We start from the raw sequence: 14,511 nt of genomic DNA, 5'->3' as shown, positions 1-14,511 counted from the left end.
CCCATCCTTGATGAGTTTGTCCATTATTGGACACAGGCTGAAGAGCTGCAGAAAGGAACCCCCTATTCATACCAGGCACTGTATGAGGCCCAGTACCTCATTTCATCAACTCCTAGAAGGAAGGAGAGAAGACAAATTTGTGGCATGCATTCTATGGCAGCAAGCCCACTGGAATCCTTCTCATTTAATCCTCATGCCAGCCCTGAGAGGTGGATTTTACTCTTCCAGTTTTATAGGTAGAAGATTAAAGCTCTGGGAGGCCACAGTTTACAACGCCCTGAGTAGTAGACCAAGAATTTGAACTCAAGCCACTTCCCACTGCTATGTATCTGTAGGGAACAGAATCCCTCAGGAGACTCCCTCTAGGGAGAAGGTGGGAGCGGTCATCTTACTGTTCTTCCAGTCCCTTGTTCCCAAGCCCTGTACTTCTTGCTCCCCCAGAGTCAGGGCTCTGCTGCAGACTCCACATATGGATCCTCAGCTCATCTCATTGGGCTCCAGATCGTGGTTTCCTCAGCCCTCCTGAGCAAGGACAGTTCAGGAGCATTTACTCTTGTCATTAAGTAGGGTTACTTTGGTGATATGCTCCCAAGCACTCGCCTTAATGGTGCTACAAGGAGAGCTGAAATAAGCTGGAGCACTCGGTGTAATAAATACCGATGATTTCTATTAACAGAGAGGCAATTACTGGGCCCGGGGAATCTGGGGCATGCAGCCCTAGGGAGGACAGAAGAAGAGAAATCGTTTTGATAATTAAATGAGAGTAGAACAACACTTCAGTGGAGCTCTGTTCTCCTGGACTGATTAAGAAGCTGCTGTTCTTCTTGTCCACACTGATGGTTTCTCTCTGCCCAGAGTGTCCTTGTCTGGCCCTGGGACGAGGAAGAGATCCTACCAGCTCTGGGTGGGACAGCCAGAGGGCTCCAGCAGCTGGCTGTGTTATAAGAACACCCAGGCTCTGAACTTGCACAAGCTCTCCTGAGCTCTTGGCATCACCCTTCAGCCCCCATCTCCAAAGACTACAGCTGCTGGAAGCGAACCACTGGCAGCCCAGTGCTGCATCTACTTCCCAACTCTGACACCTCTCCAACCTCAGGAGCTACCATCTTGTTCCTTCTAGGGGGCCCTGGGACTGGTTGTTGGTCCTGCATCTCCCGGAGGCCCAGACTGTGGCCTCTTGCCCTGCTGAGGTTGATGGAGTGGTCAGACCCATCACAGGTACCCATCCTGTACCCAGCCCTATGATGAGTCATGAAAGTGCCATTTATTGAGAGCTTGCACATGCCAGGCACTTACATATACTATCTCATTTAATCTTTAGAACACTGCCAAGAACATGTTCCTGTCCTTATTTTGAGATAAGAACACGGAGCCTGGGTGCACAGGTGGCTCAGGCGGTTAAGCGTCTGCCTTTGAATCAGGTCATGATCCCAGGTTTCTTCACCAGCTTAGCAAGGAGTCTGCTTCTCCCTCTACCTACTCCCCTGCTTGTGATCTCTCTCTCAAGCTCTCTCTCAAATAAGTAAAATCTAAAAAACACTAAGCCTCTGAGGGACCAACTAACATGTCCAGAGTTACTGATAAGGAACTCAAACCCAGTCTTGCCTGGGTCTCAATGCTGTACGTTTTCAGTTACCATTTCTAGTCTTTCTTCTGGGGAGATGGCATTTATTTAGGAACAAAGGATGACTCACTATGAATTCTGATAGAGAGAACTGATAGCACCACTGAAATCATCAGAAAAATTTAATGTAAGTTCACTAAGTGGCTTTATGTCTGTTCTATACAGGAGAAAACTGATTTCAGAAGATCTAGGTTAGATCTTCTGAATTGTCATTCAGAGGAATTGTCATTCCTCTGAACTTTCATAATCAGCCACCTATGCTCCTTTCTAAATAAACCCCCTTCCCCATCTTGACAAGTTGCCCCTGACCTCAGAGAAACAGAATCAGCAATTAAAAAAAAAGAAGGATCAGTGATGACTCGCCCTCATGCCCAGGCAGGCCGCTCCAGGCTGCACTGTGGGGAGGGTGGTAGGTTTACTGCTGAGATGAAGAACTTGACTAAAGCCACTTAGATGGTAAGTATGTGCCAAAATTTCAATTTCTGATCTTTAATGGGGTGACGCCAAGGCTCTTACAGGGTTGCCTCCTAACTTCCACTCTACTTTCTTGTGACCATATTTAAGTATATTGAAACTGGGTGATTTTCATGATTGACTTAATCTAAAAGTTCCTAGCGATGAGCTTTCAGGGATGGGCATAAACATGTGGAAGAGCATGTGTAATCTTCCCTAAGGTCTTTTTTTTTTTTTTTTTAAGATTTATTTATTTATTTTAGATAGGGAGAGAGAGCATGCATGTGAGCAGAGGGAGGGCCAGAGGCGGAGGGAGAGAGAATCCCAAGCAGACTCCCCACCGGGCACTGGGCCTGGCACAGGGCCCAATCTCTATGACCCTGAGGTCATGACCTAAGCTGAAATCAAGAGTCGGATGCTTAACCAACTGAGCTGCCCAAGCACCCCTTCCCTAAGGTTTTTGAAAACAGAGGTTTCATTCACCCATACCGAATCAGTTGAAGTCGTGCTCCAGAGAGGGGAGTGGTTATCTTAAAAGAATACCCGGGTTCTGACTCTGGCATACCCAGGATGTCCTCTGGGGTGGAAGCAGACAGAGTACTTCACTGTATCCAGAGGTAGAACCTGTGGGGACTGGGCAATGATGGCCAGATGTCCGTGCTTTTCAGAACCAGTCAGTACGGTGATTTCCAAAAATCTTTTTCTGGGCAGAGTGGTCATCTTAAGGTGGACCTTTGATGATGTCAAACTGACGCAGTCGAGTTTGATGGTGGTTTCCACATGAACATATGAAGTACTCTGTGCAAATCCAGCCCCCATCCAAGGAAAACCACGACTGGCAATAAATCATTTAGGCCATCACCCTAAAATCACATAGAAGTAGTATTTCTTTAAGTATATCTTATGGTCCTCATTTGACAATGAAGAAACTGAGGTTCAGAGAAGTTAAGTCACAGAGCAAATAAGAAGCGGGGTTACCATCCTAAACCAAAAATGAGCTCTTTCCACAAGGATGAAGAATTGAAAACAGATCTTGTACCTCACAACTATAGAAGTGAACTAAATATTTTAGACCATTATCTGATGTGAGAGTGGGGTTAGTAATATATGCTGTGTGGCCCCTAAGACTTGAGTTTTTATTCCACCTCTCAGATCCATTAATGCTCAGTCTTGTGGGTACTGATCTCATCAGGATAGGAAGGGGACGGAAAGGAAAGACCACCTTTGGCTTAATAGAATGGAAGATCTGAGGAACAGGTTACTACTTTCTGTATCACTTCTCTCCTCATCCTCATTTCTTTCTCTTTTTGTCATATAACTTGTCCTTTTGCACACAAATCCCAAGGGCAGGCTCACATGTTAGATGGAAGAAACCAGGAAGGTTCTGGAGAAGGTGTCAGCATGGCTGCCTGTTAGGTTTTGTGCTGGTGCTGATGTGAGGCTTCTCACTATCATTACAAGTCCTGCTCCTCACGTGCAAGAGACAAGGGGCAAACATTCCAGCTGCCCTTGCCCCTGTGGACTCCCAGGTGCCTGGCTTTGCAGGCGCCTTCATCCACAACTGTTGCATTGGAAACAGTTTGGAGAAAGTATCTCTTTGTGTGACAGACTGGACTGGGATTGCTCAAGGTGCTACTATTACTTACTTGAATGATGTGGTATCTAATTGGGGTTTATTCCCAGTTTGCGTCCTGTTCCAAATCAGCCAGTCTAGTCTGGTCCAGAGAGGCTGTTCCCCCTTAACTCCAACACCTGCCTTCACCCAGAGGCCAGCCCTGAGGTGTCTGGACAGTGCAGATGACAGTGCCGACAGATAGCCCAGTCAGTGCTGCCCAGCTTGTGGGAGGACCTGCTCTTCTCTGTGCTGTGGCCAGAGGCACCTGTCACTGGAACGACTCTCACAGACCTCTGTCACAGCCTCTGTCTCCTTCCCCTTTTGCCCACTTCACTTTGAGCCCAAATCCCCCTTCTCCATGGGACCCTAACAATGACTGACTTCTCCCTTTCTACCCCAACTTCCTATCCCTCATTTCCTAACTAGCAATATTTAAATCTGTCAACATCAGGAAAAACAGTAAACACTACAGTTTTTATTTTATGTTAGATTTTATTTATTTGACAGAGACACAGCGAGAGAAGGAACACAAGCAGAGGGAGTGGGGGAGGGAGAAGCAGGGAACCCCATGTGGGGCTCAATCCCAGGACCCTGGGATCATGACCTAAGCCGAAGGCAGACGCTTAACAACTGAGCCACCCAGGTGCCCCAAACACCAGCTTTTTTAAAAAAAAAAAAAAAGTATTTGGTATTAAGCTCAATAGACTCATATTAACACAACCACTAGCATGTCCCAGGAGTCTGCTAAGCACAACCTGAGAGGTACATAGTATCATCAACCCTAATTTTGCAACAAGGAGTCTGAAACACAGAGAAAGCATGGGACCTAGCTGAGGTCACACGGACAGTGAGTGGTAGAGTCAGAACATGGGCCTGAGTGGTCCACACGGGGCCCATGACACTGTGGTCACAGTGCAGGCACTCTTTTGTCCTGCTGTTCCCCACAGAGGTCAGTGGTGCAAGGAGCAGACAGAAGGCCTTCCCTGCCTCCCTGCCCACTCCACTGCTCCCCTTCCCTACTCTTTACCCATAAGTTCTAGCCACCCACAGTCTTCCGCTGACTGACCCTTCCTTTCCATCCCTCTACCTATTCTTTCTAGGCCTTCCTCTCAGAACATTGTAAGATGCCTTCCCCTCTTGTTTTTGTTCATTCCTACTCCCCCTGTCTCCTCTGGACCACCTCATTGTCTTACACATTCATCAGATAAACATTTCCTGCAGGCCTGTTCTGTGAGTACAGGTAAGGTAAAGTTTCCACCCTCAAGTCACTTTCTGAACGTGCAGTTTCTGGACTTCCTTGGGTCCTGCCTGCACTGTGAGCTCCCAGTGCCCACCCTCCATCCAAAGCAGGCTGCCCTCCCTCACCCACGTCTGCCAGGCATTCTCCCCACTCCCAGAGGCCAGGCTGCTAGGTTAGCACTGATGCCACTGCCAGGGACCATGCCTTTGGGCAGCGCTGGCACTCAGGTATTAATAACCATCACTAAGCACTGATGACAGGCAGGAGGACAATCAGCCCCATGGCTTCACAGTATCTCCATTTAGGTTATTTTTAAACAGCTTTTTGCTACTGCCCCTGGGTTGAAGGACACAATGCTTGTGGCCAAGTGTGAATTCTTCAGAATCACGAAAGACCCTAAGGAAAGGACAATAAAAGCAACAGATTCATTGGAATTGTTTGCAAAACATATAGTTCATTCACTAGGCCCAGAGGCTCACACCTGTAACCCTGACTCTAAGAGATAGTTTTAAGACAAAACTGCATATTTTCCTTGAGGCAAGGCTCACAAGGCCCAGCAGTGGCCCCACTGTTCTTATTCTTAGACCTAATCAGGCTGAAGATGTGTGCCAGGGAGGCAAACCCTGCAAGTGGAAGAGACTAGAAGAGCCTGACAGCCAGAGCCCCCACTTGAATGCCTCACACCAGATGCCTGACTCTGACCCCACAGCACCATGTAAGCTACGGCTCAGACAATGGGCTACATGTACATTTGACCAGCATCCTGGGATAATTTTCTGGCCACTTGCACACACACCCTAAGAGAACAGTCTTTCATCTGAGGCCCCTGTGAGAGCACAATCGGTCAACCTACTTTCTGTGCCCTACCCCAGCCTGGCTCTCAGGGAGGTCATTTTCCCACGTGAGGGAGCCATGACCTACAGCTTCAGCTGTACCCCCTCCTGGGTTTTCTCAGAACCTCAAGGCTGGTATTGACAAACGAATAGTGGCCAGGAAGCCTCTTTGATGGTTCAGGCACAGTAAGACTGACGGTGGCTATTCCACTTAGCTGGTTGCTTCTTACATTTCCCGCAGCTACGGTGTGTAGGGCCATTATATTAATAACTGTCATTCATTCTCTTTCTCTCTGCTAATAGCTTTTTTGAGGTATAATTCACATATCATAAAATTCATCCTTTTAAAGTGTGAAATTCAGTAGTCTTAGTAACAGAGTTCTGCATCTATTAGCTGTCACTCCCCATCTCCCCTTTCCCACAGCCCTGACAACCAGTAATCTTTGGTCTCTATGGATTTACCTATTCTGGACATTTCATATACATGGAATCGTATAACATGTGATCTTCTGTAACTGGCTTCTTTCACTTAGCATAATGGTTTTGAGGTTCATCCATGTGATAGCATGTGTCACTGCTCATGCCTTTTTACTGCTGAGTAACAGCCCACTGTACGGATGTACCGCACTGTATTTATTTGTCAGCTGATGCACATTTGGATTATTCCCACTTTTTGGCTGTTACAAATAATCCTGCTATGAACATTCATGTACAAATTTCTATATGAACATGTGTTTTCCGTTTTCTTGGGTACCTAGAAATGCAATGCTGGGTCATGTAATAACTATATTTAACAACTTGAAGAACTTCCAAACTGCTTCCTGAAGTGACCCACCAGCAATGTGGGAGGGTGTGCCATTTTCTCTGGATGTTCTCAATAGCCTTCTAAGATTGGTTACAACTTATAGCTAAGGGCCCTGGGGCTTGGGGAAGGTAAATAGCTTGCCTGTTACCTCCAAATGCTCTTCGCCCTGTGACCTACTGCCACATATTAACCCTGTGTCACCAATGTACAGCTGCATTTCTCACCCTTTCACCTCTATGCCTGCATCACCCTGATGAGAGATCCTTCTGTGTTGCAGGATGTGTCAGGAAATGCTGCATTTCTGGCCTTCACTCCTTTTGGGTTTGTTGTTCTGCAAGGAAACAAGAGGGTCCACTTCATTAAATGGTGAGTGTCTTCATTTCCAAAACAGGCTTTTTATACATCACCAGCTGGGGAGGGCTATGGTTCCTATGTCCTTTGTCTGTGACTGGGCAGTTATGGTTCTGAGCGCCCTCAAAGCCTTGCATCCATAATGATAACTAATCAAGGCAGTGGTCTCTAACTAGGAATACTGTTCTTCCAAAGGGGTGTTCCTGAGAGCCAACAGCCTCTCCAGAGAGAGAAAGAATGTAGAGAGTTGATTTCTGGGCAAGGTGAGAGACCCGGGGCTGGAGCCAATGTTAAAGAAGCAGGGATCCTATGAGAACTGTTGTCCTTGGGACTATACCTCACTGAGGACTACAGCATGAACACAACTGCTTATTCCCTTACCCACTGACCTAAGGAAAGAGGGGCTCACCCTTGGGGCAGATAGAAGTTATGCTGCAGCTTTGGCAAAACCCCCTCCTCAGGTTGACCCCCACTGTGGGCACTGTCTGCACACACACAGATGCTGTTCAGTCTCTCTCCTATCCTTTCTTAGGGCTCAGGTGTCTTCAGGCCCCAGGAGTCACATCCCCTATTTCCCCCCCCCCGCCTCCTCCCACTCCCATTTCTAGCACGTAAGAGCCATTCCCTCAGCTGAAGCTAATCTGAACTGCTTCGTCTCTACCATGTCAGTTTGGGGTCTGTTCTAGATGGTTCTGGGAGCTGATGCAGCACAGATTGCCTTACTGGTGGACTTTCGGCTCTCCTGGAGCTCCTTTTTCTGGCCTGCAAACATCTTTCAGCCTCATCAGAACACTGTATATTCTACTAAAGGCCCTGTGATTTCTGTACCTTTTTGGCCTTAGAATGCCAAGTCTAAGCTGGTCTACTCCTCCCCTGGGCTTGGACATATGGCTTACCTTTCCCATCAGAGCTCAGCTGGGAAAGCTTGCTCCTGTCTTGGTTCCTTTGCCTTCTCCAGAAGAGCTGATGGGGAATCTGAGGACAAAGCTGTTTCCTGGCGAGCTTTCTGCCAGGGGTGCTGCAGGGCATCTCTCTTCTTGTGTCTTCAGTTCCCTGACTGAGCTTGTGGATAAACACCGCCTTCCCAACGCTGCTGCTCTTGTGCAGACTGGCAATAGGAGCATCAACCAGGGTGCTAATGAGACTGCCCCTCCTGCCCCCGCCGACACGACCAGCCAGGACCCGTCCCACAGGAAAACGGCCACTTCACAAGGCAGATTGCCACACTGAGTAACCAGGGCATGCCCCAAAACAGCACTTTGCTAGGCCTTCTGAAGTTGGCCCACTCACTGTGCTCTCTGAATGATAATGGTGAGGGTTTGGGGTCTCTTTTCCAACAAAATACTTTTCAGAAAAAGATAATGAGTAGGGTCAGGCCACTGCTCTTCCAGTGAGGAGGACTGGCTTCCTGGATATAACTGGATGGTCTGCTACTGCTTAGAGGACCCAGATCCTGTCCTATACTCCAACCAGGGTAGCTGTGACGTCCCTGGTAGAAGCATGTGTAGCTAGAAAAAAGTAGAACACACCTGTTACAGGGCCCTGCAGTACAAAGTATTCTTCCCCATCCAGAAATCCTGATGCTCACCGGATGGTCCCCAACACTTTTCATTCTCTGTCTTCTCTCACATTCCACTTCTTCAGTAAGTCTCTTTTTCACTGTCTCAACTTTAAAAAAAAATAGATGTAAACCTAACCTCACTTCCAAAAGAATGCTCCTTACTTTCCTTCCTATCTTGCTTGTTGAAGCCTGGAAGATCGGCGTATTTATTTACATATTAACTAATATTTACTGTATTCTGAATGTGTATGAGAGAGACTGACTGACTGGGAGGGACTCAAATAAGGAATACAGCATCCTTGGATTAGCTCAGAACTGGAAGTCAGAAATTATGAGCTCTCATCCTGACCCAGCCATGATTTCTAGGAAACAAGGGTCTTTCCTCTGTCTCCTGAATTTTGGCCAGTAGTAAATTAGGTACATGGTTCTCACTACCTTTCTGCTACTTCCTAGGATATTGAGAAAATATCCCTAGAGATTATCAAGAGGAAGAAAGTCAAGTAGAGGCAGATAGGCATGGTCTGACCTCCTTGGGGACCCCAGCTGGGTACCAAAATAAGGGCTCCACCCCTGGTGAGATGGAAGGGCCTTCAGGATCCAAAGGGCAGCTGTGTCAGGCAAATGGAAGAGAAGTAAGGAGTGGTCGACCGATGCTGAGGCCTAGTTCTCTGGCTCTCAGGGACATCCATCTAAGACCCTGGTCATTTTTCCATTTTGTAAATGTAACCAAGGCTGAGAGCAGTATGTGAAGGTGAGGTCTAAGCTGTGCCATGTACAGTAACCATGTCACTTCTTCTGATTTGTGTCTGTCCCGCGGGTGACGTACCCCAGTATCCTGTTTGCCTCTTTTACTGCAGCCATTCACTGGGCTGGTGGCTTCAAGGATTTTTCTACAAAAACCCCTAAGCCCCTTTCCTGGTCAGTACGCTGCATGACTGTTCATGTAATCTGTTCTCTCTCTTTGGTATGTTGCCCCGCCCCCTCCCTGAGATCGTTTGACATTTGTTTGCATTAAAGTGCATTTTCCATCCAGTGGCACAGTCACCTGAAAGACTCAACTCCCTCAGAACCTGGTTGCATTGTTTTTCATTATTCGCTGTATCTTGAACTTTGGCCTCATCAGCTACCTGTGGCATCTTACATTTGACAGTCCCATCCAGATAATGCACCTGTTTTTATGAACCAAATCCTGAAATGGCCCAGGACCACTCAAGCTAGACTCACTTCCCATGCAAACGTTTCCCTTTTACAGCCACTGTTGATGAGCCCGAAATCCTCCTATCACCCTATTATTATAATGTGATTGACCAGAAAACTGTGGATTGAACTGTTTCAGCAACTGTTCTCTAAGGCCCCTGCGCTGCTGTCTTGTTTCAGTTCTAATTTTGGCTAAAACTGTGTCTGTGCCTGGAGCCCCTTCCAGTCAGGGTGGGCTGTGCATCTACAAGACTTAGCTGTGAACAAGCAGCCACAACAACGTGACAGGTGCTCTCTTTGTGCTTGTAGGAATGAGGTGACCAAGCTGAAATTTGAAGGAAAGACTTTCTATCTATACGTAAGTCAGAAAGAGGTGAGTGCTGGCTTCTTTCTCTTAAGGGAGGGCTGGGGCATTGAATGGTTTGTGAAAGCCAGGACTGAACCAAAATGGTGTATCTAAGCCACCCAAATGGTAGGCCAAGACCTGATGGTAAGGGATGAAGAAATGGCTAGGCCCTGGAGCCCAGGGCATTCCTCAGGGATGCTGGTGATGCCCAGAGGTTCCATACCTCCAGGAAATGCAGACAATGCAAGATTCTTTTGCTTTTCTGTGAAAATTCCAAGAAGATAATAAACTTTCAAAAAGAAGTAGAAAAACTCCAGATGAAAGTAGCACTTTCCCTGGGGAGAGCTGTCTTGCTTCAGTTTGTGCCAGCTGATGCTTACTGTACTGGACCTGCCAGGGGTGCACTTACTCACTGAACTGAGCTCTGCCCCACTGGGTCCTGAAGGCCTTCTCTTCCAACCTGCCAGCTGCCAGGCAGCCCCTTCCCAATCTGAAATCTCTTCCTGCAGTCCTGGGTAGGCTTAGACAGTCCAGGGGTCAATGTCCTGGCCTATTTTACCCTTCACTTCTCCATCCACACTCAGCTGTTTCTATGTGGGATTTTTTGTAGGAAAAGAAAATTATTCTCACATATTTTGCTCCAACTCCAGAAGCCTGCAAGCACCTCTGGAAATGTGGAATCGAGAACCAAGCCTTCTACAAGTGAGTGAACACATGTGATGAGGACTATCTTTATCAGAGTGAGAGTCATAAAAGCTACTTTTCAGATTAACGATGGGCAGGAAAGTTTGAGAAACACTGAGAAAGGAGACATAAGAGGACTTGGCTGGGCTTCCTTATAAAATGCAGACCCCTTTCTGGATGTCTGTACTCCTTGGAGGGACAGAGTTGAGGTCTAGGAATGTGTTTCCAGCAGAGATGTCCAAGGGGTCTACCTTGTGATGTCCCTGGGACAGCTCCCAGTGCAAAGCACTTGGAGGTCTTTTCAGGCAAGCCTTGGGCCTAAAAAAGCCCCTGGGTACCTGATTTGAATCATACTAGCCGTGTGGAGCCATTCAGAGCCATAGGAGGCCCAGAATATGACAGCTCCAGGAAGAAGCAGGTGCAGGGCCGGCCAGAAATGTCTCTAAGCCTTGGAAAGACCCTGGGGCTTGCTCCCCAGTGGATGGCCTGGTGCTGAGCTGGGGCTGATGCCAGGCCTTCTGGTGCGTCACTGCCAGAGGTACTGCCAGTTATAGACCAAGTGCCCAGGAACCTGAGCGGGGTAGCAGGAAGGGGAGCAAGGACTGGACTTGTCTGTTACTGAAAAGCCAGCTTTGGGCCAAAGGCAAGAATTCTGATTACCACAGGATTTGTAAAGTATATGAGGCTTCTGTGCTGTTTTGATTAAGAAAGTGGTTATAAATGCATTAGGGAACAAAGAAACAGCCCATCAAGAAACTGGGGTGATGTCAGATAAAGTATGTTTTACTAAAACCCTTGGTCTGGTTTTAAAAATAGAAAATGTAATGATTTGTACTTTAATAAGCTGAATCTTAATCAGGACAACATTAAGACAAAGTCTGCGGTATATTCTGCCTTTGACAGGCCATAGTTCTCCCTCCAGTAGAGGATCCTGAAGAGAGCAGAACTACTCTGAGCTGGAAAGGATACCATTCTCCTTCCCAGTGAAAAGACTCTGCTGCATGCTGGCTGCTATGGGATGCTGGCTGGCAGAACTGGCCTTTTCCCTTCTAGGGCCACAGTCCCAGAGCTGTTTCTTTCTTTCTTTTTTTATTTATTTGGAGAGAGAGAAAAGAGAGAGAGAGAGATCACAAGTAGGCACAGCAGGCAGAAAGAGAGAGGGGGAAGCAGGCTCCCTGCTGAGCAGAGAGCCAAATGTAGGGCTCGATCGCAGGACCCTGAGATCATGACCGAGCTGAAGGCAGAGGCTTAACCCACTGAGCCACCCAGGTGCCTCCCAAAGCTGTTTCTTGGACAGGCTTTCTGAATTGCTTGATAATCTCTGTACACTTGATACCAGGATCAGGGATGAGCTGAACAGGCAGCCTGAGTTATAACCTGAGTGGGCTTCTTTCATCTCATGAAGAAGACACTCAGAAAAGACTTTTACATGGTCAAATTTCCCTCCTGTTCAGTCCCTAGCTGTCCAAGTAAAGCCAAGAAAAGATGTCTGCACTATTTCTGAAGACCTTTTTCTATTTGTGTCATGGGAACAGAACTGTGCTTCTGTACCTGTGACCAAACTCAGTTTCTGAGTCTTTCCATTAATAAATCCCCCCACCCAACTAGTCCTGCCAATACCCTCACTGGAAACAGGCTGTTTTTCATCTTTCCACTGATTACTTAACGTTCTTTAGTAAGTATTAAAAGCCTCTGGCCTGGGTCAGCTCCCCAGCTGTGCCAAGTCTTAGCAGCAGCCACTCTGGCATCACCCTGAGCACCTTTCACGTGCAGATTCCTGGCCCTGCCGTTGGCCTCACACTTTGAAGGCAGTCGGGTCAAATTCAAGGACATGCTTGGGCAAGACACGGAGACTTAATGCCTCACAGAACCCTGAGACGGGTGGGGATGGTATCTCCCAGGAACTGCTATTCATGGATTTTGGGGACAGCTCCCTAAATACTGACGGCCTGCTCACGGCAGAGGTTTCAGACCCAGATTGGTTCCCGTGCAGATCAGCACTCCAGGCACCTCAGGGCTTATAAGCTGATCAGGTCTTGGCGGGCTTCACTCTAGGCGGTTCTGTCCAGCTTCCTTTTCTAAGTGTGAGAGGGCCATCTGGGATCAGAGAAGTCACCTAAGAAGGTATGTGACAGTGCCCACAGCCTTCCAGATCCTCCACATTAACTGCGTACAACAGCCTTGAAAGTGATGTTAATAGGCTTACTGTCCAAATAACTTACAAGTCCATATAACTGATGGAACCTATATTAAAGTTAGCATAGTTTGTTCATCTCAAGACTTCTCAGAGTCTTTAATAGAACGTACTTTATGACTCTCCAGGAGGGGGATGAAATAGGAAGGGCAGCCCATACTCTCTTCTCAACTCACAATTACCCAGAAATGAACATGTATCATCAAATACAAGGACTGGAAGGGACTCCTGAGGTCAAATAGTCCTAGCTAGGTCCATCGTTTTATAGATGAGACCACCAAAGTCAAGAAAAAAAGAAATCTGCTCCAGGTTACACTGCTAACAAGTGGCCCAAAGTTCGATGAGTGGCATTCTATTATTCCCCCAGACCACCATCCCTAACATTTAATCTCAGTCCCCTGGTAAACACCATAAAGCACTCTTGGGAAGCTCTCAGGTCATGAAGGAGAGTCAGAGACAAGCCGGGCTGTGAAGGGCCTTTTCCTTAAGAGTTTCCTTAAGTAGCCTCTGGAAGGAGCTGGGAATGCACTGCCTTAGCCTGTGAGGCAGTTGCAGGCCATCTGTCACACTGGACTTTGCCTTGCTGCAGGCTGGAGAAGTCAAGCCAAGTCCGCACAGTGTCCAGCAGCAATTTATTCTTTAAAGGGAGCCGGTTCCGATACAGGTAAATAGTGACAGTAAGTAATTGTTATGGACCTATTTTCAGACCCTTCTCTGGAGAACAGTGGCTCAGTGGTCCTTATCCTCGAAAACAAAGAAACTGGGAACCTTCAGAAAACCCCAAGGTTTCCATCCAGTTCTCCTGTCTCCTGTCCTTCTATTTCTTTCCTTCCCTGCCACAGTTTGGAGGGTTTAAGTATGTATCTTCTTCTGCCCTCAGAACAGCAGTGAAATAAGAACTGTGGCAGTGATGCTTTTCATGTCTGTCTAAAGATTTCTTTCTCTTTTTTTTGGCAATATTTCTGGAACATGCTGGACAATGGGAAATCCCAAAGACTCAAGATAGAGAGCTCTCTAAGATAAGCTGTCAGGACATCTTAGAACTTACCCAGCAAGCAAGCCTTTCTCAGTGACCTAAACATTGGGAAGGGCTAGGCCAGAAGGCATCTCCCACTTCATCAAAAGTATCTGACGCCTTAGACAAGAGCATAGTGCGAGAATACCATCTCATCCCTTGCTGCTTGTTTTATTATACTATTTATAGTGGCCGAGTTGCAAAGGAAGTAATGGAGTCAAGTGCAAAGATCAAACGGGAGCCACCAGAAATACACAGGTAGGCTGCAACAGACTTCCCCCAAAACCAGTTCCAGCTCAGATCCCAGAAGCTCCAAAAAGGGAAGGATAACACGGCAGGGAGGTGAAGAGATCTATCTCAGCTAAAGGCATGGGGAACAGTCTGACCCCGGTATCTCTGGTCCTTGAGGGAACCTGAGGGATGGCATAGTACCCAGTACCACGTCCTGGGTACTTCTCTACTGTCCTCCCAAATCCTGAAGGTGGTCACAGACCATGGAGGACATGTCCAAAATGCAAGATTTCCTTAGTTCTGGAATCAGTCCATTACTGAAAGCCAGGGATAGCCCCATAGCCCTATCACACTAGGTCAAA

General features: G+C 47.3%; 1 protein-coding gene across 5 annotated transcripts in view; it reads left to right on the top strand.

The window, feature by feature from the left end:
• Positions 1–14,511, top strand: part of FRMD5 (FERM domain containing 5) — a 308,724-nt gene that overhangs the window by 283,583 nt on the left and 10,630 nt on the right. For 4 of the 5 annotated variants that reach the window (XM_059372713.1, XM_059372712.1, XM_059372714.1 and 1 more), the window contains exons 8-12: positions 6,848–6,936; positions 9,989–10,052; positions 10,636–10,727; positions 13,493–13,567; positions 14,108–14,176. In XM_059372713.1, coding sequence (XP_059228696.1) covers positions 6,848–6,936; positions 9,989–10,052; positions 10,636–10,727; positions 13,493–13,567; positions 14,108–14,176 — 389 coding nt within the window. The remainder of the gene's footprint in view (positions 1–6,847; positions 6,937–9,988; positions 10,053–10,635; positions 10,728–13,492; positions 13,568–14,107; positions 14,177–14,511) is intronic. The other variant, XM_059372711.1, reaches the window with a different exon arrangement.

Source organism: Mustela nigripes, chromosome 13 (genome assembly GCF_022355385.1).
Source record: "Mustela nigripes isolate SB6536 chromosome 13, MUSNIG.SB6536, whole genome shotgun sequence".
In the NCBI taxonomy this organism is placed as follows: domain Eukaryota; kingdom Metazoa; phylum Chordata; class Mammalia; order Carnivora; family Mustelidae; genus Mustela; species Mustela nigripes.
Note: the sequence above shows the minus strand (reverse complement) of the source record. Positions and strands in the feature narration are given on the sequence as shown.